We start from the raw sequence: 24,536 nt of genomic DNA, 5'->3' as shown, positions 1-24,536 counted from the left end.
AAAACAAAGTTTAGTGCGGTTGTCTGTCCTTTTAGTAATTTTAAGTTCTCGTTTATTCCTGTCTTCTTCGAAGTAATGATAATATTTTGGATTGTGTTAATGTTAAGTGTGATTTAAAAAAAAACAAAAACATATGAACAGGCATTCTTGCGTTTAGCTTTCAGCATGGGAACTGAAGTACCCCCGAAAAAACCATGTAGACGGTACTTCTTTATCATAATGTCTGTTGTGGGACCAACATTTTGAATATGCTAATCTGTTTTCTAGAGGTTGTCTACTGCTAAATCACTGAGCCAACATATTTTTTAATCCACGGGCTGTACATAACAAAACGCAGTTAACTTCCATTATTTCTTAAGTGCTTATACCATTTAAAAATCATGTGATTCAATGTACTGTATTTAATGTCTTTGTGATAGTTGTGGTGAACATTCTATCCTTCTCTTCACAGCATCTCTGTGCATAGCAAGATGTGCCCCTTTACTTTTATTTTAAGTGGAGTTAAAGCTGGAGGGCCGTTCTTGGAAAGTGCTTTGACGAGTCTCGCAATGGAAAGGGGAAAAGCTATGAATATCAAGAACTTGGTGGATCTGATACTGTATAAGTATGACAATATGTTTTTGTCCCTCTTTGTGATACAAAATAAGGTGAGTTTTGCTTTTGCTGCAATGCATCTATAAATTAAGTACTAAATTGTTTTGTTTTGATTTTTTAAAAAGAAAATTTACGAATGTACTAAGGTGGTTCGCTCGCTGGTTTAGTGCAATTCAATTAAGAGAGCTTAACTCTTTACCGCTTTCTTGATCGACTTCTACAGTTAAGTGGCCACTTTTATTGTGTCAGATGGGAAGTGTTCCGGGTTTCAGTAAAGTTGAGAACTATATCAGCTGTAGATTAATATCAGAAGGATCATTCACAGTGAATTTGTGAAAATGGAGTAGCTTGGACAAAGAGTATTCTGGAAGAAGGCAGCATTCTTCCAGTAGTAAAATTGGCGAAAATTATAGTAATTAGTACGGTAGCTTAACATCAATTCCAGGAGTGTTCGGAGTGACTTTAACGGTTGGAACAGAACGATGAGGAAAACAACTGGACTACATTATTTTTTCCGTAGTCCTCCGAAACGAGAGGAGGCTGTAGACAATAATCTTTAGCAGGACAAAAATTTGCATAGTTAAAATATCACCCACTGTAATATCCGGAAAGGGATGCTAAGGGAAAGACTGTTGAAAAAAAAGAAGCACAAGCAACCGAAATAGGGTAGGAACTTTGAATGTACGTATACCACGTAACAGAGAAGATAATTAGAAAATCTCAAAGAAGAGATGAAATAAAGCAGTCCATATTCGATGGGAATTTGTGAAGTTACGTGGAAAAGGAATAAGGAATTGCGAAGCAAAGATATAGAATGCTTTACTCCGTAACGAGAAAGGCAGTTACAGTGTTATGAGAGTAATTCTTGGTAAACAACCGAAAGCGAAGATAATAGATAGTTGATAATCAGGCTATGATAAAAATACTAAGAAAGAGAGAAGGCGACACAAGTAATTGAAGAAGTAGAGAAAAATAGAAGATAGGAGAAATCTAGAAAAGGAATATATTCATAATTGTAGAAGATTTTAATGTGTTGAGGGAGGAGGACAGGAAGATTCGTAAGCAAATATAGTTTGGTTCTTAGGAGTAAGCGAGAAGGGGGATTGATCAATTTTAGCAGACTGAATTCACTCCTCATTAGGAACGCTTTATTCAACCATGGGAAGAGATGGTAGTGTACATTGAAATCCTCGATATATGAGCAGATATATCAAAATAGATTATTACGATTTAGAAGAGATTTTCGTAATAGTTTAAACAAACCCAAAGATTCTCCCCAGGCGAGATTTCTCTACTCATAACTATGCTGATACCCATCTGAAAAATGTAGTCAGTAGGGAACGAGAAGTTGGATACTGAAAAGTTGGAAAGTGAGGAAGTAAGAAATCAATTTGACGAAAGAAATTTAAACTCGGACAAAATAGCCATATGCACAAACAGGCTGTAGGAGCATGTTAAATTCAATTCTGATTGCATCAGGCTGTAGAAAAGGTAATAGAGTCCCGCAAACAGAAAATAGCTAAGAAGCAAGATATATTTCTTTTTTGCACATTGGTGGAAAATATTTCCATCTACATCCAGAGGAGACATTAAATACACTAGAGTTGAAAGTTATACAGTGAAAATACTGACAATTCACATTGAGCGTAATGGAAGATATGACCTGCGGTAAATTTTCCCTCGGACCATTTCCTGAAATCACTGATACCTACGATAAGACCCATCTATTTTTTTTTTCTTTGCTTTCCTTTACACTAAACGTACGGATATTTTTGGAGTGTTGCTGTATTAGGGATACTTGACAAATGTTGGATAAATTTTTTGTCATAAACTGGCATAACTGAGTTTCAAGATGCCTAAACTCAGTAGTAGTAGTGTGAATTTGCGTGATTTTAACAATATCGTCACTTCAGCGTTTCGTGGGGTGGGATTGGGGGAAAGCAGAATTGAGAAGACTTTTCAAGTTTTTCAGTATTATATTATTATAGTATTGATAAAAGAAACAACACCACCTTTGTTTTTAGGTTATATTTTGTCATAAATACATGCATATTTTGAAAGTTTTTATAGAACTCTGAGCTTTACAATAACAAATAAGGGTAGAGGAAATAAAACAAATTAACAAGAAAATCTGAGGACATAGAACTAGAAAAAAATAGACAAAATATAGATGAAATCAATGGAAATTTCGTAGAAAATAGAAACTGGTACATGGCCAGCGAACGAAGTTTTTAAAAAGATAGAAAGAATATATAGAGTACTTGTATCAAAGTAGATAGTTAGTTGGTTTGAAGTTTAACATCCCTTTCAAACACAGTATGCGTGAATTTTTTTGGGTTCTCTTTCACTTTCTTCATTTCATCATTATCGTCCGTCTCGTCGCCGTCTTCCTTAGCTGCAGTCCGTAAGTGCAAAACGTTACAAACAGACAGCAATTGAAATGGCAAGGACCTACGGCGTAACGTGAGATCTGAAGCACCAGAGGTTCCGCCAGGAATCAACTCCAGATAAGCTGTATAGCCATGAGGGTGTTTTGCATGAGAGTAGAGAGAGAGATTAAAGCCGCAGTGGCGTGGTCGGTATGGCGTCTATCTACCCACCATACGACACGGGTTTGATCCCTGGTGGTAGCGAAATTTATTCAGCTTAGGAATTCACTCAGTCCTTATCAAATAGGTATGTACATCTCTATATATTTAAGTCATGGGTGCCTTACTTCTGTACCACCTATGAGCCACATTGGCCTTTCTGAAGAGAAATATCACATAGCCGAAATGCTGAAGAGTAAAACATAACTTCGGAATGAGTTGGAGAAAATTATATGTAAGGTGAGGAGTTGAAAGGCAATTGGAATATGTAATATTCCAAGTAATTTTACAAGAATTTCTCCGACCCTGTATTCAAGTATGTCAGGCGGGAGATTTACGAAGAGACTTCTTAAAGTCAGTGATACCACTAAGAAATCGAACACAAAAACATAGAGGACTGCGAAATCAATAGTTTTATATTGCATGCAATAAAATTATGCTTGGGATACTGAACGTGTTATATGGAAAAACAAATGGAAATAACGATAATCGCTGGAAGATTAATAGAGAAGGATAAGGAAGTATATTTAGTGATTACTGATCTAGTAAAGGGTTTTCACAGGTCAAATTAAGGATGTCTTGAAGAAGGTTTGATTGGAATGGACCTGTAGGAGACTTATGTGTAAAACAACACGTAAGTTAGAATAGGGGAATTCGTTTCAAAAAGAGCTCAACGAAGCTTCAATTATTGTAATGCCGCCAGTTATATTTAGTTTCTATTTAGAAGAATCACTGAAGATGAGTCTGCAAAAGAAAGAGGATATTTCGATAGGATAGAGACGGATTTTGTGTATTCAGTTTTTGAAAGTTACTGTTGCCCCGGAACCTGAGTAGGAACTTAACAGTCAAGAGCATGAGATGAAAATAAACGTTAAGAAGACAAAAGCAATGGTAATTCGAACAAAGTGGCATACATCAAATACAGAAATAGGAGGGAAGTTAATAAAAGAGGTAATTAGTTTTCGGTGACTAGTATTACTAGTGCGAATGTGAAAACAAGCAAGGACAGGAACGAAGAACAAAGGTTTAGGAGGAGGAAAAGTACATGTCCAGTGAATAAAGAGTGGAAAAAAGCAGGTATAAAATGCTTCTTGTGGAGTAAGCGTTGTACTGTGTGGGGAAGAAACATCGATATTACGCAAAATCAAAAGAAAAATAAAAGTTTATGGCTTTCGGAATACGGATATGTGGAGGAGAATTAATGGAAGAACTAGTAGCACTAAGGGAGAAGAAACCAATATGAGAGATAACTGAAAGGAAGAAAACAGGCTAGTTAACATATTAGTCACTTGAAGTATGTTTTGGTGTTTGTCCCACGTTTTATTGGTTTCATATCCAATCTGCTGATATTCCGAAAAACTATAACTGTTTTCGTGATCGGAGAGGTATATTTCTAAGAGCTTCAACGACAAAGACAATTATTATCGTATCACATTGCCTTAGATTGTAGGACTTAAATTGCGACGAGAAACGTAAAAGGAAAAGACAAAGCCATTAAGTGAAAGACAAAGTAGTCATTAACATTTAGATCACATAGAATATTAATATAAAACCAGTGGTTGCTCTTGAGGGAAGTAATATCGGTAAAAATCTAAAATTTATCTCTACTAACTAAGGGAAGAATGCCTCAGAAAGCTGTATGAGAATTAGTACAGTAGGTAAGCTTTCGTCCATTTACATGCAGCAATAGAATTTAAATTTTTACCATATCTCAAGAACAAACATTTATGTGTACTTGAAGCTATACTTTCTTCTTCTTTATACGAAGGCTGTCTAGAAAGTCCCAGATGTTTTGAAATAAACAAGTAACAGAATAAACAAACCAAATTGTATTATATACATTTGAAATGTACACTCTTAAGCTGCCTTTCCACATAATCGCCATACAAAGTAAGGCACTTATCATACCATGGCACAAGTTTTTCAATACCGTCGCGATAGAAGTATGCCACCTGCAATTTCAATCACTCGCTTACACCGGCATGCAGTTCGGCGCCAGTATCAGTGTTGTGTAACGAGCCATGTCTTCATCGTTGGGAAGAGGTGGTAGTCGCTCGGCGCCAAACCCAGGCTGTATGGTGGGTGATGGTTCACCTTCCATCCAAGAGTTCTCGGGTATGCTTGGCCGTGTGGGGATATGCGTTGTCGTGAAGAAACAACACCTTCAGGCTGTATTCCTCGGCGCTTGTTTTGAATCGCGCTTTAACTTTTTTTTTCTCAACAATCACAGAACGCACCTCACAAGAGGCAGAATTTTCTATTTCGGCTTACATTGTAACACGTCACAGAAAGCACAGTTCTCACGCTACCACATCTGGATACATACTGAGTGTGGCAACGTTCTGATACCAAGATGGCTATTCTAGCCCCGCCCATTGCCACCATAGGCCGAAATGTCTGGGGCTTTCTGAATAGCCCTCGTATTTTTTTTCAATGTTATTTGCATTCTCTCTATCTTAAGTTGCTCTCTTATGATTCAGTTCATATCCTGTTTCTATCCTTTTAATTGTTGAAGTGAAATTTTAGAAGACCTTGACCCGGGAATTCTACTGTGCATTATGTAAATTTGTATGTATGAGATACATTACACATTTCTCAAACTCGTTCAGTCATGGAATATTAACAATGAACGTGAAAAAGCTGTGTCTTTGGTAAAGATTGTTCAATCACAACCTTAGAACTAATAGGCCTACTTCTTCGGGTAAGTTTACACGAGAAGGCATATAGCGAGTGATGGCAATTAACTTCTGTATTAATTCGCAGGAGAACTCAGCGTAAATGTTTTAATGCATTACTTTTGGCTTGAAGTACAAAAAGATGACAGGAAATCCTACATCATTTTGCTAAAAGATGATACTTTTTTGTGAATACTACTTTTCTATTCACGATTTTCTTCTTTGATTTAATTTAGATTATAATTCGCTGTATGTTCAGTTTGTTTAGTACATGGATATTTTCTCATGTGTGTGTATTGGAATGGATTGAAGAAAGTATCCATAATAAAAGAGGATTCTTTTTTTTAAGGCTCATGCAAGTGTGTTGGTGCATCTAGATTGCACAAAAAGTGTAGGCTGTGTAAGTAATGCAGGCTCCCTAACATGGACTGGAGAAGTAGCTCCTAAATCGTCTGTTGTAAGTATTACAACTCAATTGGTATTTATTGAACGATATAAATATTGTTTTTTTATTTATTTCTGTTACGTTTGCAGAAAAGGGTTGCAAATTTAATAGTGGCAATATATATAAGGGTTGCAAATTTAATAGTGGTAATACTGTATATACGCCACGGAAACGGAAATATTGCTTCTCACTCATATCACACTTTAGTTTGACACAACTTAAAGCACTAACAGCAGACTCTTCTTTCTAACGCTACGCACATGCGTTGTGACGAGAAGAATAGTCTCGTGTGAGTGGGCAGTCAAAGGTTCTATAACCACATTGTTTTCAAAATAGAAGCAGCGAAGTTGGATAGCACACTCGATAAAACCTTCAATGAAAGACGTTAAAAGTGTCAGATGCTGCAACCAGGTCACTGTGATGTCTGTGAAGAAGTAGTGCAAGTTCTTGATGTGTTTTGCAGACGGAATACAAGACGAGTCGTGAGTTAGCCCGAGAGACAGAACTAAAGCATACGACTCTACTTCATATTCTGAAGGAAACTTTGGGCATGGAAAAAAAATGCATCGTGACACTCCTTTAATGGAAATGCATATGCCTTAATTTTCGTGTAAACTACGATTGTGTTGTCCTAATATATTCCGTGCCCCAGTGACAGACCTTCAATGTGGGTTATTACTATTAATTTTTGGAACAGTGTTACGAAAGAAGCAGTGATATTATTTGCAGAGTGCACTCATCATTTTGCAGGTCAATGTTTAAGCGGACGTTACGCAAACTGTAGTTAATTTACTCACTCGATGAGATTGGAAAGGACTCTAATACGCATTATCTTTCCGAACTTAAGCTCTTGTGACTATGACTTCATTCCTAAAATAAAGGAACCACTTTGTGGCGATTGTTGCCGAACTGTTCCAGAGATTCTTTGAAGTAATAGAACTCTGCGTTCAAACTGTCAACATAATATGCGCTTCTACAGGTATATTACGACTTCCACGTAGTTTGGCAGCGAATTGAACACAAAACTGGTAACTATATCGAAGGACAGTTTTCGTATAGATCTTATTTTGCGTTAGTTGTAAACAAATAGTTGCTACTATTAAGTTCCAATTCTTGTGTGTATAACTGCAATGTATATGTTTAGCAAAAGTAATTCTTCTACATAATATATATATATGTATGTATACCGGGTGTTAATGAACTATACCGACAAACTAAGAGGTGATTCCTCACGTCAAAATAAGAGAAAACAGTTCATATGGACATACAGCGAAAAGTGCATAGTTTCAGAGCTAGGGCTGTCCAAAATCGCGAAAAAGCTAAATTTCAACAGACCCTATTTCGAATTCCATAAACTGTGGATGGTGGTCCTTACCAGCGTAAAGGAAGCCACGCATACACAATCTAAAACTGCATATTTCATCAATTTCCAATAGGTGTACAGGGTGTAATTCTCAAATGTTCTCAATAGAATTTTCAGATATACCATGATTTCAAGGAGAGTCTAAAGTAGGCTGGAGATAAGAATTGACAACAATGGACATCCAGTGCATCGGAGGAAAGTCGGAAGTATTAGGAAGCTGAAGCTCTATTGTTCCTTTATTCCGAATAACGTGTGATGCGATGTATTTCTTCATGGTATATTTCACGTTTTCTTCACTTATAAGTGTGAAAGAAAACATCGCAGCATGCGTTTTCCAGAGTACGAGAAACCATGCTGCAGACGATCCCTAACACTTCCGACACTGCTATCAAGATTTATTGTTTGCCTACTTTGGACCAATCATAAAGTCAGAGCATATCTCAATATTCGGTTGATGGCATGCCTAAGAATTTCATCCTGCAGGGAATCCTCTGTGCACCAATTGAACATTAATGAAATATGCATTTTTGAATTGCGTATGCGTGACTTCCTTTATGCTGATAAGGACCACCATCTACAGTCTATCGAATTCGAAACAGGGCGTCTTGAAATTTGGCTTTTCCGCGAGTTTGGACAGCCTTAGCTCAGAAACCCTATGCACTTTTCGTTATAGGTCCACATGAACTTTTTCTCTTTTAATGTAAGGAATCACCTCTTACAGTTTGTCGGTATAGTTCATTAATACCCTATATATTTTAATGATTTTGGTAGCGTTAATAATGGATTGAGAGTTATCCCCTTTATTAATTTATTATAAAAATTTGTAAAATACAAAACGGTTTTGATTACAAAAAGTAAATAGTGTTTATCTCGTTATATCCAGATGAAAGGAAGTAGGTGTTTGTACGGAGCTCCTTTTTTTAAGCAGTTTCCAAGGCACCTGCCGGTTTTGGTGAGTTTTGAAGGATAGCCTCCTCAACTCAAGGCAGCTTTGCGAGGCTTGGTTGTAGAAAGGACCCCTAGTTCAGCGCGACGTCGGAATAAATAGGTGTCCCCCTAGTCCAGTGCGACCTCAGAGCGGTGTAGGTGATTTGTTCAGTTGGATGACTGATGCTGGGTTTTTTGGTGTTCCGCCTTTTATCTGTTCTCTTTGGGTCCTTTCGTGAGGTTTGTCTTTTTTGGCTATTTTCGGTGCTTTTCGTTTGTTTTTTTTTTAATGTTTATAATCAATAGCACGTGTTGTGTTGCCATGTGCTCTTGTCCTGTTGTAAAAATTCTTACAATATATATACAGCCGGCGGATCCAGGATATGATCAAGGGAGGGGCTAAAGCATAGTATACCAGTGTAAAGAAACTAGGATTGAAGCTCATTTTATCCAGTGTATACCTAAGCGTCAAGGGGGGCTATAGCCCCTATAGCCCTACCCTTGAATCCGCGCCTATATATATATATATATATATATATATATATATATATATATAAATATGAGCTCTCCCGTGTCTAATCGGTTAGCGTATGCGCCTTCGGTGTGGGAGACCTTGGTTCGCTTCCCGGTGGGAGTTCATGTAGATCGGATCCCACGTTAAACTGTAGGTCCACTTCTCATATAGCCTCATTGCTGAAAGCGACGCTAAACTGAAAATGAAATAAAAGCATTATATATATAGGGTGGTTCCTGATTTTTTGACATTCGAGTTTTTGAGTCTCACCTCATAAAATGGTTACATATCAGACTAACATAAACCACATAAACCATGAGAAAAATGAGCTCAATTGAATAACATTAAATACATCATCAAATTTTGAATGCATTTACAGTATACAACATGAGGTAAAGGTACCTTGTTAGTTTGGAAGGACAGCTGTAAGTTTATAAACGTATATTATTAAGGTAATAACTATTAAATGATTGGAGAAAAGTTGGAAATAATAATGTGTGTATTTTTATTGGAAACCTACCGCAAAAACGGTATGTCACATGATCCCCTTCCTATTAAAAATTTTGAACATAAATTCAAGATAGCGGACTTCAAGACGGTCGCTATGATGGTACTATACAGTAATAGATGCAAATCTTTCTCCACTACCTCTATCCAAGATATGGTGTCACTTCCTCTAAGCGTTCTAAACCTATAAGGTACCTTTGCCTCATATTGTACATTGTAAATGCATTCGAGATTTGAGGTCGCTTGTAAGACATTCATCATTTTGAGATTTTAAAATATATATATATATATATATAAATAAATAAATAAAAGTATATAGTTAACGGATCATCTCCAAGTTTCAAAAACAATATAGGAGAGTGAAAACGTTTTAAAATAGAAGTGACAACATGTTTTGTTTGTAACACGGATGGTTTTAGGAAAGTGAAAACGAAAATCATTTCACAAACAATCCTAGTTTCTACTTTCAGTTCCGCGAAAGGTAGAAATGAAAATGTAATGAAATTACTATAAAAACCTTAGACAATTTAGTCAATTCGTTCAAAGATCTGTCAACCACACGCCTCCTAGTGTCTACTCGTGCTTACTCGAGACAGGATCAGTGACTTCGTGCAGCACCTGGTTGCAATGGACGCTATAATATTGTAAGTACGCTCTCAAGAACTCTGTTAGTAACCACATAAGACAGTCCTATGTGGTTTTCACTAAAGTGACTAACAGAGTTCTTGACACTCCTAACGTGTAAATGAGAATGTGAACCTCTCAAGATATCATGATACTATTATTCATTTTATAGGCACCTTGGTGATGGTTAAGTTTATATTCACTTTGTAATGCATAATTGTAATAAATTAGTTTTCTTTATATCATGCCTATGAAAATAAGTTACTAGCTCTATACTACCTCCCTCATTCAATCAATCTTAGTCAATGTCAATCTCAATCAATCATATATTTTTAAATATTTCTTACTTGGAACACCATTTAATATTATTCAATTCAGCTGATTTTTCTCATAGTTTATGTTGGTTTGATATTAAGCTATTTTAGGATGAGAGACTCAAAAAAAAAAAAAAAAAAAAAAAAAAAAAAAAAAAAAAAAAAAACTTCGAAGTCGAAAAATAAGACCACTCTTATATATAATATACAGGTTGTAACAAAAAGGTCGGACCAGTGGAATATCTCGAGAAATACACTTCTGATTCAAAAATCATGAAATACGTGTCCAATATTTTAAAAAGATCTATTCATCTAACGTAAAAAGAAGTTGCTCTTGCTCCGTAAGGGGATGTGTAGGGGTAACTTTAAAATATCAAGTGGGCCCCCTATTTTTATCGCAGATTCGGATTTTGTGACCGAAAATACGTAGGTTTTACTTGAAACACTTTCTCGTTATCCTCCTAGGTGGTACTGTAATCCCAAAAAAGGAATATTATCGTACGTCACCTGAAATTGATGATAAACAAAATATCTCGACAAATACACTTGCAGTTAAAAAGACCGAAAATACGTGTCCAATATGTGTATTAGGTCTATTCAACTATAGAGGAGCCAGCAAGAGAAGATCTCTGATAACTCTCAGCAGCGTCGTCACTACTCACGTTCCAAGGCTTTTTTCGGTCCCTCTATAATGGCAATTTAATTAATGGTGTAAGACAGATTGACCGTGGTTGGTAACAACAGCACCAAAGTAGAGGCTCAATTTTCCCTCCGCATATGGTAAGAAACTTCAGAGACCATCTCTTGTTGTCCCTGCTATAACATAAAATAAAATTATGCTCATTTACACTTCAATTCAACCATGGTAAACCATTACCGTGTAAAAAGCTAACTTATTGTGTTTTATAACAAGAAAAAAAAAATGTCCCCTAAAAGTGTAAAGGTCAGATAGACCAATATGCTCGTTAAATATCACGTGACATGGACATATGTGTAAATGAAATCACTATTTCACCCAAACACATACATGCGTGTTATGTTCGATATCAAAGATGCACAATATGAGTGCCGTTTGTAATTCGACACATATCAATCCGATAGTCATTTTTGCCACACTCTTTCCAACATTCCAGAGTCAATAGATCTAACTGTTTCTTAAATGCGTACTCAACGTTCAGGTAAATTGTTCGGTATGAGTGGCTGATACACTTGGATTTTAACATAACCCTAAATTCGCTGAACACTTAACTACAAACTGTTTTACTTGAAATTCGAGAACACAAAACTCTGCCCTGTCTTCGTTTCCTGTCATCTTGGTTTACTGTCGTCCTAGTGGCAGAATGGGAAACTAAGCATAAACTTTGTTAGCCATGTACTGTCTTCGGGTTCTCTTCGAGGTACTTGATTAACGTGAGTCCCCTCGCTTCTCATGATCTGGTCCTCTATTAGATTTGCAGATGAACAAAGTGGAATTGATGTTTCACAGCATGTGCTCAAACTGTGCAAATTTCTCGATCTGACAGTGACCAATTCGATGGTAAAAGACAAATACTGCATTCCTGATGACTTCCGGTTTAATAAGTGCAACTTCATTAATAATCCTTTGACGAAGGATATCCAGAGTGGTTGGCATTGTTTGGTATACATGAGTTTTTAGATAACTCTCAGAAAAAAATAACACAATGGCGATAAATCAGAAGAACGAGCGGGTCACTCAATCTTCTTGTGGAAATTCTGTGTTAAGAAATTTCCTCACATTTACGCTGTAGTGCGGTCCTGCACCATCTTGCTGGAACTACTTGACTTCGAATCATATCCTTATTCAAAAGTCGAATTGCCATTGATAAAAAAAAAGGGATAAATTATTGTATTATTCAGCATTGCCGCCCAGATATTCAACTTCTCAGGATGTTGAGTATATGTTTCAAGGACCATTGAGGATTGCTGTCAAACTAAAATCTACAATTATGTCTCTTAACTTGATCGGTTAGGTGAAACGTGGCTTCATTAGAGAAAACAATGCTGGTAAGAAAAGTAGGATCACCATTTATTCATTTCATCATGTCTTCACAAAATTTTACACGGGAATCAAAGTCATCTTCGTCCAGCTGGTGTATCAGATAAAATTTGTATGCATGGAGCTTGGTTTTCTTCAACATTCTTGTCACAGACATGCGACTAATGTCATGTTGTTCAGCAGCTTTACATGTGCTAAAGTGAGGATTTTCAACAAACAACTGTACAATATCAAGCTGTTTGTCTTCAGCTGTCACCGATTTTGGTTGAATAAGAATGTCGCTATCCTTTATAGTTCCCATTTCCTAGAAGCACCTCACGGTGCGCTCCACAGCATATCTTGAAATGCGATTGTGTGGATCATGAAACGTTTCGTTAAATATTGTCCTTACTTCAGTATATGATTTTTGGCGATCACCCTATCCTCGTATCGTTTAGAATATTTAATAACAAGTGACTATGGTGTAATGAAGACTACAAGACACAGAATTCAGGCTGGCAACAAATATTTTTACAAATACAAAAACTATTCAGAACCAAGATACTTTCTAGGGAAACTAAGGTGAGAATGTATAAGATCCTAATAAGGCCGGTGGTGACTTACGGGTGCGAAGCGTGAAAATTCATATGCAGACCTACAGAGCAGCTGTTAATGTTTGAAAGGAAAATTTAAAGAACGATGATGACAGTTATAGACAGAAACACAATCATGAAATAGACCAGCTAGACTAGCCAGTCAATAATGAAAACATAGTATGCATACCAAAGTCACACAGAATCATGTGGATAAGGCATGTCATACGAGTGAACGATACGAGAATCTCAAATCAAATGACCAGCCAAAATAGTGACCCCACGTAGTGTAGTCGCTAACACACTCGCCTTTGGTGCGAGCGGTCCCGGGTTCGATTCCCGGTGGAGGCACTCGGTCAAATAAGTGTAAAAAGCTTTTTCAGGTCGGCATCCTGAATGAGGTTTTCCTCATTCACACCAGGCAAATGCCGGGGTGGCACCTAACAAATAGGTCTCAGACCGCTTCCTTCCTTCCATACGTGACGGGATGATATGGTCATAGATGGCGAAAGCTCGGAAATCTAAATCCCTAAAAACCAGCCAAAATATTATCGGAAGAAAGAGACCGAGAGGACGCCCCAAGAGTATATTTGTAGAAGACATTGGGGAATACCTGCCTGTAATGGGCGTTCAATGATGGAAAGACAAAGCTAGGGACAGGATCCAATAGCGATGCGTTGTTAAGGATGCCCTAGCCTACAATGGAATGTAGTGAAAAGAAGAATACAAAAGAGTTGAAACAAGTAAGCTTGAATGTTCAGCGGTTTTGTGTGATAGTAATTACAATCAACCATAAGTATTTACAGAGTACGCCATAGGAGTGACACATACGTATGAGTTCTATTTATTCCACTAATTTTACAAGAATATATTTGCTCTCCTTTCTAATGATTAATAAAGAGAATCCACCGATCAACCTTACATGTTCACTTTCACTTTCATCTATCAAGTTAAATTCATGTAATTTCAAATCAAATCATCATTATACACATCTATATAACCATAACAAAAGGTACGGAGCAGCGCACTGAAGTTTCTCATTTTTTTTTTTTTTTTTTTTAATATTATATCATCTAATGCAGTAGCTATTAATCAAACATTTTCTTGTTAAATACGAACATAATTATAAGATATTTTCACCAAAAGTAAACTACCCCTTGCGGATTTTTCCACAAGAAATAACTGTGTTAGGGTTATTAATGAAATATTTGTTTATAAAGTAATAACAAAATTGCATGAGTGGTATTTTACAAAATTGTATTAAAAAAAAAAAAAAAAAAAAAACACCCCAAGAATACACTATCCCTCATAGCTTTTTAGGACAAATGAGTTATACTGTATTGTCAGGTTATTAATGAAATATTAATGTAGGAAATACGAACACAATGACATGAGTTATTTTTGAAAAAATCGTCCGAAAGAAAACTCATCTCCAAGAATAAAATACCCCTTCTCGATTCTCCGACTGAAATGACTTATACTACATGATGAGGTTGCTTTTGGAAAATTGACTTATGAAGTATAAACAAAATCGTAAGATCAGTATGTTAGGACTAGGAAGAAAATTGTAACCCCCTGGAGGATCACGTTAAAACCTTGTGTTTAAAGTTTGGTTGCGATAACGTTGAACGGTAAGAGCATCAAGACGAACGCACGAACGGATTTCGAAAAATCAATTTTTCTGCATCTATGAGCTATAGAATATGTAAATCCGTTGAACTCTAGAAATCTATATTCTTTCACGACCATCATACTTTATTTCCTCCTTCATCACTCGAAAGTAACAACAATATGAATAATAATTCTTTTTTGACACTGTGCCCGATTATTTAACTAAAACATCCATGTACCAACGGAGAGCTGGCGTTAATCATTTTTTTTTTTTTAGATCAATTTCCTTAGACTAGGTGAATAGATATTTTAAATCATGTTAGGTGAATAGATGTTTTATTTTCTTTCTTTAATATTGGACACGTGTTTCTATATTCCACTGTTCTGACGATTTTCGTACATCCTGTATATATATATTGATAGGTAGATAGATACCAAAGATAATTAGTGTTAGAATGCATACACTGCTATTTGTTAAAATCATAACAAAAGTTAATGACGGGAATGTGTCCAAACTCTTAGGATTTCTATGTCACGATATGACGTATGAACACTTAAAATTTCAGCGGGATGCCGCGTGCGTAGGTAAGTGAAAGTAGTATTACCACGAAAGAACGGTTTGTGCAGTATTCATACAGTGGAACATAGAGAAGTGAACAAGAAATGTGAAGACAATCGTGATTATGCCTCATCGTAAACAAAGACTGCATCTGAACGGAGCCGCATAGTCGTCCTACTGGTAGGCTGCATATGCAGTGAAACCAGTGTACGTACAGGGCCATGTCGCCACAACAGTGATCCATATGTGGAAGCAATGGACAGAAGACAGTCGTACGCAACGACCATGGAGCAGTGGACCATCAAATTTGAGTACACCGCGGGATGATGGTCAAATATCCGCATGAGCATGACGGACCACACAATATCAGCCAGGCTGTTAGATTGACGCTAGAACACGGTAACTTGTGTGAACTTCTCTGCGTTGAAGGTTCGACGACGTTTGCTGAGCGTTGGACTGGCGGCATTCATGCTTTTGCGTTAGTTTTCATTGGTCCAGAACTATAAGCCTAAGACTACAATGAACACGTGAACATCGTTGCTGAGTATAGACTATGGTGTTTTCGGATGAAAGCCAATTCAATCTATCTTCTAGCATTGGCCACATACCCATTAAACGGTATCATGGTAAGTACAACCTGCAATGAATGTATTATAGAGCGTCATATTGGCCGAACGGCTGGTGTGATGGTATGGAACGTTGTGATTACAACACATGAACTCAGCTGCAACCTTAGAAGTGATTTGTACAGGGTGGCGCGCGAACATTTGCACATTTAAAATTCAGATGAAAAAAAAAAAAAATGTAAGTTGTAGTTGGCGCTTAACAATGCACAATTGTGTTCCATATTTCTTGGAAATACCGGTTGGCGGCCTATCGCTAGGCATAGTCAAGTAAATGTACCCATTTCCCTCCATTGCAGTCAGTCAATGATTAGCCTTGGCTTAGAATGGTCGTTTCTCTGCAGTTCAGCACACTAAAGTTGTCGTGTTATATCCAGAAACGAGAAGCATTACAAGTACTCAACAGAAATTTCGAACTCTCATCAAAACTCAATGGGCTTCAGCAAAAAATGAAACACTATCCTTTGTACCGTACGTTCGAGGAAGAAGCAGCATGATTGAAGAGAGACGACCTCACGTTGCTCCAGTTTAGAGCCCGGAAAACCTTGAGGCTCTTCGTGTCGCCATGACATGTAGCCCAGTTACACTCAACTGATCTTCCGATAGACATTCAGTGGTTTATTCAAGGTGGGGCTACCTCTTACATCGCTAATGTATTGGATTTTTTGAACACAGTTTTTTGTGATAGTGTGATTTCTAATCCGGTCCAACACACTGTAGGTTTCTTTGTGGCTGCCTTTAAGATCAGACAAATTCATGCGACATTTTTCTGTGGGGTTAGTTAGTTTTTTACCCCGTTCAAGCCAGCAAACATAATGGGAATACGAGGTCGGATAGTTCAGTTGTGTGACAACATTCACGAAGACATGTTCCGCAGAATGGTATAAAACATATGCTACCACCTTGGAGAGGATGTTTGGCAAAACGAGGGTTACATGTGATATAATGAAAATACTTTCCATGGACACAGTATTCTGTAGATAAAGATACTCACATTTAATACTTAAAAATAAATTTGTAATCTAAATTTCAATTGTGCCAACTGTTCGTGCCTCACCCTGCATATCTGGAACTCTAGAGGCCGATTTCATACTCTTGCTTCAGACAAATCCGGACGCCATATTTCAGCAGAACAATCTCCAGCCACAGACATTCCAGAATGTGCAAGCCTTCGAGGTACGATGGGTACTCCTGCTTCCCTGCTCTGCAAGGTCGCCCGTCGATCATGTGAGGGATATGATTGATTGGTACCTCGTTCAGCACGGTTTTCCAGCAGACGTTGTCGATACCTTGTGGACTCACAAACAAGCATCGTGGCAGGCGATTCCTCAGGAGCATATTCCTATTCTCTGTTTGATTTGATACCACGACGCATAGAAGTGCCCATTGCAGTATGTAGACGTTTCACGCATATTGGATTATCAAGGTTTTACAGATGTTCAGTTTGTGGTGTAAATTTCATCAACTTGCTCGTCTTTCTTGGTATTACAATTTTCACAAACAATAGTGTATATGAGCATTACCACAAAACAGGATAAAGTTATCTTCACTATCATTTCAAGCACATTTTAAGAAAATTAAATTTGCTAAGGATTATTTAAATATACTTGAAACCTTACCATTATTATTATTATCTCAAAAGTAGTAAATGTTCTGCATCTCCAACTTCAACTGTGATTTTCTGGTATGTAAATGTTTGATTTTAAGTTGGAATATAGCAGTAAAGGTACAAAGTAAGGTACACGATGGGGCCGGAGATCGAACTCTGGTTTCAATTTTATCCGACTGATCCCTTATGCATTACGCTCCCAATTCTTCTGGAAACCAGGAACACATTTTCAACTTTTTGGTTTCCCCGTGAAAAATCAATGACAGGAACGCTGTATAGATACTTATCAATTTAATGGAAACACCTGTGAAAAGTGCAGCTTATTAGATTAATATGGTGTTAGACCACGGTTTGCCCTCAGAACAGCTCTGATACGACTTGGAATTAAGTTATAGAGGTTGTGAAAGGTATCAAGTGGAATATTACACAATATCGTGTGCAGTGCATTACTCATTTCCGTGAGAGAGGATAGAGACGGATAACCGCCGGATTCGTCTATCCAAAACATACCACAGATGTTCAATTATGGCAGATCTGGGGATTGGGCGGGCCAGAGAAGGTGTTCAACTTCATCCTCAAACCACGGTGCAACAGCTCCAGCTGGATGAATGAGCACATTATCATCCTGGAATAAGTATCATTGCCCGAAAACAACATCTGGACCATAGGATACACATAGTCCTCTAAAATGGCGACATAATGACGCAGCCGGTAAGTGTCAGCACAGGACGTATTGAAGACCAGGATATTGTGATCCACAAAATCACAGAGACGCCCCATGTTTCACAGTTGGGTGGAGACACTGCGGATCATACATTTTGGATGACAATGTCACACATCAAATATGACCCATGATGTGAAATAAAATGAATGGTGACTCATCCGACCATATCGCACGTTTCATGTCATCAGCAGTTCATATTGCATGTTTGCGATACCACTAGCGTTGTGGTAAAGCATTATGATTCCTTACTCAGTGGTTTCGGCCATGCAACCAGACCCCGTATGTCCATTTCATATAACTTGCGGCTAACGATGATTGTCGATACAGTCTGTGGAAGGTGATATTTGAGTTCCTCTGCCACTTGCACCACAGTCGTACTACAGTTCTGAGTGACAATCCGTTTTAATGCTCAGCGAGACCTTTCGGATAGGGTTTCCTTCCGACCACTGTTTCTCGCAACATACCTAACACACGTTCCACGTTTGTCATGTTCGCGCCACATAGCCGTGCTCCAATTTCCCCACTTTGGAATTTAGAGAAGTCGACCATTTTACATTAGCATGGTCTGCTCTGTTCACTGCACATTGTCATTCTACTGTTCTGCATATAGTACCGAGTTTGCCCTAACACCACGATTAGCAGTCTGGCACTGCAGTCAGCGCATGACGTTTGACAAGCCAGGCATGTGATGTGTTTCCAACTCAAGGTGTTTCCATTACATTAGTAAGTATATGTATATTGTTCGAGTTCAACCAAAGTCACCCCATCTAGAGCAACCTCAGCATGGGGGTAGACCTTGAAGTTCTATAAAACCGTGTGAAATGTGGTTCGCAGACCTTTGGTTCCTAAGTTATACATGAAATAAAAATCAAGTGAAGGACTAATTTTTACTGATATGCCTAAGTTTTACTAGTCATTGTTGAGGTCGGTGTTCGACAAACTTTAATCACTGACTGGATTATGCCCAGTTCCAAATTTTCAGTCTTCATTAGAATATTATACCTTATGTTATAGCTTATCATATCAGCCGTGTAGCTACACTTATGCTAATGATCAGCTGTACCATCATTAGTCATCTGAATACAATCCTGCACCACGTTTATTGAGTTGAGTTGATTTTGAGTTTAACGTCCCGTTCAGCAGCGAGGCTATATGAGACGTGGATCTACTGATTAACGTGGAATCCGAACCACATGAACTTCCGCCGGGAATCGAACTCGGGTCTTCCACGCCAAAAGCGCGTACGCTAACCGCTTAGCCACGAAGGAGCTCTGCACCACGTTTATGTATGAATAATTCGACACTGATAGTTTACAATATTTCTCCACACAAGGTCTTGATTTTCTGATCCCTCCTATTGTGCATACATCCGTTCTCTCACTTAGTCCGTTTCTTAATTGTAACAGTTCATTCCATTACAATTTGATGCGCTAATTTTATTTTCCTGTTGATGTCTATGTTAACCATGATACATTTACCAATTCAATTGAAACTCTGAAACCGTTACACAGATTTGTAGTCTTACCTACTAGTGCCTATTACAGATAGTCCATCCAGAATTTTTTCATGAAAGCAAAATCGTACTTCGTACTGGATCTCGGGAACACCCCGATGCAGTTATTGTATATCTCGTTCCCGCGAGTCCCAAAATTGCAAAACTCTACCTTAATTGAAATATTTATATATCTGAAAACCTTGCATTTGTAGGTTGGACCTTACACTTACCGAAACTGGTTGACCTGCAAACAGTAATATATATATATATATATATATATATATATATATAATTCTCCAATAAAAAAGCTTTTATGCTTACATCAGACATTGCACAACTCATGGCTTGGCAATCTATGGTACGCATTTCCTCTATATCATATTTCCGCCAACTGCCTTGTTGGTTGTGGATATTCTCTCAACTTTCTTTCCTAAGGTTGAAGAAACTGCGAAAGTGATCATAGTTTTCTTATCTGTACCATCATACTCTTCTCCCACAAAATAAGCATAAAAAGCAAGAAACAAATAACTAAGAAATATTGATTATCATTACGTTTATTGTATTATAAAATTAAGAAGTAAGAATCAGAGATCTTTAAAGCATCTTATATATATAATAATAAGTAATATTGCAAACTAATGTTCATTGTTTTGATTTATCGTAATTGTGTTATCATTCTAGCTTGCAATGTACCTGATGCCAGAAGATGACAATAAGGACTGGGTCGTGGATTACGAAGTGTCGCTAAAGTAACTGAGTCCAGTGTAGTGTCACGACAATCGGAACTGTGATATTGCGTCGTTATGTGTGGCATTTACAGTTTCATTTTTTTCTTGTTCATGTTTATTATTTACTAATTTTCTGAAGCCCCGTTTAAGATGTTTAATAATATTTTCCACAACTAGACTGTGAGAGATTTTGCGTTGGTACTAACAGTACTTCCTTCGCGTGACAAATCAAGTGATACAAGATTTCAGTTTAATCCATGAGAACAGTCTTTGACTAGTATGCTACATAAGCTATGGATATCTGTCAGTACCAAAGAATTCCTCCCACACTACAGTTACATATTTCTCTGGCCTAGGTGAATAATCAAGTGAATGCTGTAAATAAAATTTTACACAAGGAATCATTTTAAATTCAAACTTGAACAAACAAATATACTACAAAATTGGAAACTTCATTTTACATAATCGTTCCTCATCTTTTTTCCAAAGCAACTTAACTCACCCTGTTACTCTTACGTGGAAGAGAATCTAAAGCAATCATTTTAGAGAAAGGAATATTACGTAGATAAATTACCAACTCACCTGATTATTTACCATTTGTTCTTCTATGACTATTTACCATTTGTTCTTCTATGACTAACGTTTTGCGTCATTTGATAAAGGTAAATAATGTCCGGTGACCGGCAGGAGTGAAACATTCAAACATATTTCCAGAATTCCAGAGGCAAGAATACAATATCACATTTTTCGAAGGGAGTAAGAAAGATTACTGACAAGCTCCGAATGTTCTATATGGACAGTTAACTCATAGTCACTACCAAGATAGATATATTTTTGTTGGACATTTTCAATGTCGATATGAATGTCCGATTACTGTACATCCTAATTTAACAAAATACAAAACCAATATTGTTTAATTTGTAAGCAAGGACTGGGTTGTCGACTGCAAAGTCTCACTGAAACAGCTGAATGAAACAAAGGTAGATCACTCTTCATTTGAGCTCCCTTTTCGCTCTATGGTTAACACATAATCCTTTGGCGCAAGAGCTTATATTTGGATTCTATTTTATAACTGCAAATCAATGAGTCAATGTAGCTATTCATTTAGGGCATGAAGACTTATGGTCGCATTCGTCAGACCAATTTTGTGATAAAAATCTGCCTATAAACTGTTCTTTTCTTGTATAGATTGGCATTCGTAATTAAAAATTAATTAGCAAAATAACTTTTCTGATTCCAGAATCTAATACTGCGTTCTTAAGGGTGTCACTTCGTATGTTTCATTTTCAATTGTCTGTTCTTCCCATGTTATATTATTTTGTTCATATTCAGAGGCAGCTACTAGCCAGTTAAATATTTTCACAATTAATAATTTAATGATACTGCTAGATATGTAGTTTACTTGCTTTATAATCCTTTGCACCTGTCCGTGAAGTATTTCTACTGGGACCTCAACTATGGTTCATCTCTGCTGCAAAAAATCTATTGTTGCAAGCATTGTATATCAACAATTTGTTGATTTCAAAATTTCAAGCCAATTTATGACAGTACTTTGAAAGTTTCTAAGTCAGTTAAATAAGAACAACATCGGATTATCCTACATGTTGGCACAGCAGGGATCAAAGTTTAACGGCCTTTTACGCGCTTGTGTTGCTTCAGATAATTTAAAATTAAACGTCTGTCTATATTTAATTTCTACTCGTACTGGAAACGTTATGTATCAAAACTTCGTGGATTTAAACTTGCGCCGAGAAAACAAGTATGAGGTACGCAAGTTTTATTACTAGTCTGTGCATTACGGATCAAAATTCAAGTGTTTTTCAATTTACTTCTTTTTCTGTAGTATTTAAAGCCGAAACGAGATTTTCTGTATACGAACAGCTGTGTTATTGTATTAATTATATACCAAAGATATGGTTTAGAACTTTCACAATGTAAACTAAAGTGGTGTGCTTGAGTTCTTATCTGTCAGAGCATTGTTTTATTTGTAGTTGAAACGAAATCTGCAATGTGTCCGTATCCGATTTTGTTGTTATTCTAACTTTTTAAACAAGTACTTTAAAATTTCACAGTTGAAAATAGTACCTGAATTTTCTTTACCTTCCGGTGTAATTGGGCCATCCATAGTTTTGGTGAAGTTCTAACTGTTAAATTTCAAAGTAGCTAGTAACTAAATTGTTCTTGCTTAGAGAAAGTTTTCAATTCAGTTTTGCCAATTCAATTTGAAACATTCTATGTAATGTTATCTGAAAGTTGTTTTTAAATTTGCAAATTCCATTTTATTAAAGTATATCGCAAGCTGTTCTTTGTTAAGGACTTTATAAGTCAAGATGGAATATCTGCTGTATTCATACTTTTCAGCCAGGTACAGGCAGACAGAACTCTTGTTAGTGGGGTTCTCTCGCTTCTAAACTTCCAGATAAACTGTTCTGTAACTGTCTTTTATAAATACCGTAACTACCTCTTCGGGAAGTTGCTCAGTGTTTGCTAAAATAACTTAGCTATACGGCAGAAACATATAGCTGGCTTGCAAAGTGTATACTGTCTTCTGTAGTGTGCAGTCTCTCATCCAATAATCATCAAGTTTACAGAAATAACTAGTTGATTTATGAAAAGCGTGGTTGAATCATGTGCCCACAATATGGTGTGCATGTGCCTCTTTGGGATTAGAAATTCATGCAACCGAATAGAATAGCACAACCTTTACAATAACAACAAAGCCTCTAAAATACCAGACTTGAAAGACATACATGATTACACACTGCAGATGACATGTTTCCAACTTTGATTTATGTATTTATTAACACTAATTTTTGAATGAGTTGATGTTCTAGATTTGGTATTTGTATCAAATACAATGTAAAGTTCTGTATATAGTATTATAGTTAAACCCATTATTTACCTTCATCGTGAAAATCGGACATCCGTAAACCTAACAGTTTAATTTTGAATTGAAGATAAAGATTTATAGTATATATCTCGTAATAAGTTTTATACGTAAAACTAATACTTAAAAAATTAATAGGTTTTTATTAGTTCACAAATATCAAAAACTATAATCTGGTAAATAATGAGTGATTAAAGCATTCCGAAGAACTTGTGACACATATTACTTTAAACCCAGCTATAGATCTGACACGTAAAACATTAACCTTCTTATTGTAAAATTCGAAAGTAATATATAGTTTAATCAATATATTCAATTACTATTAGTTGTCAAAATTTTCACTGAAATAGTCCAGCGATGGTTATTGGAAAACTAATGAAAGTCTCCCTATAGCAAGAGTTAATACATACTTTTTTGTACATTTTTCGAATTAATGATAAATAAATTTTATTTAGTTATTTATGTATGTTTCTTTTCACCCTCAACAAAGAATAATCAATCACTCCAAAGGATATCCATTGTAGAATCTAAAAAGGATATATATGGAGTTTTATGTGAAATATATATACAATAGAAGTAGTAGTAGTAGTGATATAATAGTCATAACAATAAGACCTGCGAGAAAAGCAATGTAAAATATACAAAATAAACTCTGGTAAAAACAGTAGAGAGAATGACATGAAATATTTCCATATATGGGATGTGGATAGACACCGTTAGTCACCGTTCTCGTGAAGATATCAAATCAAACGATTGACTCCATTAATGAAATGGGCCGAGATAATAGCCCAAGCTCTCAGCTACATAAAATATTAAAAAATTCGCTTATATGTATGGGATATGGGCTATAGATTGAAGAGGATTTTGTCGTGAGTGGGAAATGTGGTCGCTAGCTTGAATTGTCATCTTCTAATTTAATAATTTAGTCAAAATATGAAATTAAAATAAATTAATGAATTTTGGAAATGCTTTGTGTATGTTTTAGGATTAACTAATTCATATCGAACTTTCGAAGAAAAAAAATATTTTTTGACCGTGTCAGTAGCGACAACTCCCAGTCACGACCCCTCTTCAGTTTCATGGGAAAAAGGAAAGAAAGAGTGACAAAGAAAAGAAGAAGGTAGGAGAAAGTAGGAAAGGGAGAAACTAGGGAAAAATTA

The 24,536-nt window shown here is 36.6% G+C and overlaps 1 protein-coding gene across 1 annotated transcript in view; it reads left to right on the top strand.

Moving 5' to 3' along the window:
• Positions 1–23,836, top strand: part of LOC145688478 (EF-hand calcium-binding domain-containing protein 7-like) — a 110,962-nt gene extending 87,126 nt beyond the window's left edge. Inside the window, exons 10-12 of the mRNA XM_081762764.1 lie at positions 452–647; positions 6,207–6,314; positions 20,443–23,836. Coding sequence (XP_081618890.1) covers positions 452–647; positions 6,207–6,314; positions 20,443–20,514 — 376 coding nt within the window. The 3' untranslated portion in view covers positions 20,515–23,836. The remainder of the gene's footprint in view (positions 1–451; positions 648–6,206; positions 6,315–20,442) is intronic.
• Positions 23,837–24,536: the final 700 nt, after the last annotated feature.

The sequence above is a fragment of the Thermobia domestica genome, chromosome 6 (genome assembly GCF_964235325.1).
Source record: "Thermobia domestica chromosome 6, izTheDome1.hap1.1, whole genome shotgun sequence".
NCBI classification, from domain to species: Eukaryota; Metazoa; Arthropoda; class Insecta; order Zygentoma; family Lepismatidae; genus Thermobia; species Thermobia domestica.
The sequence above is the reverse complement of the archived record's forward strand: the minus strand, read 5'-3'. Positions and strand labels throughout refer to the sequence as shown.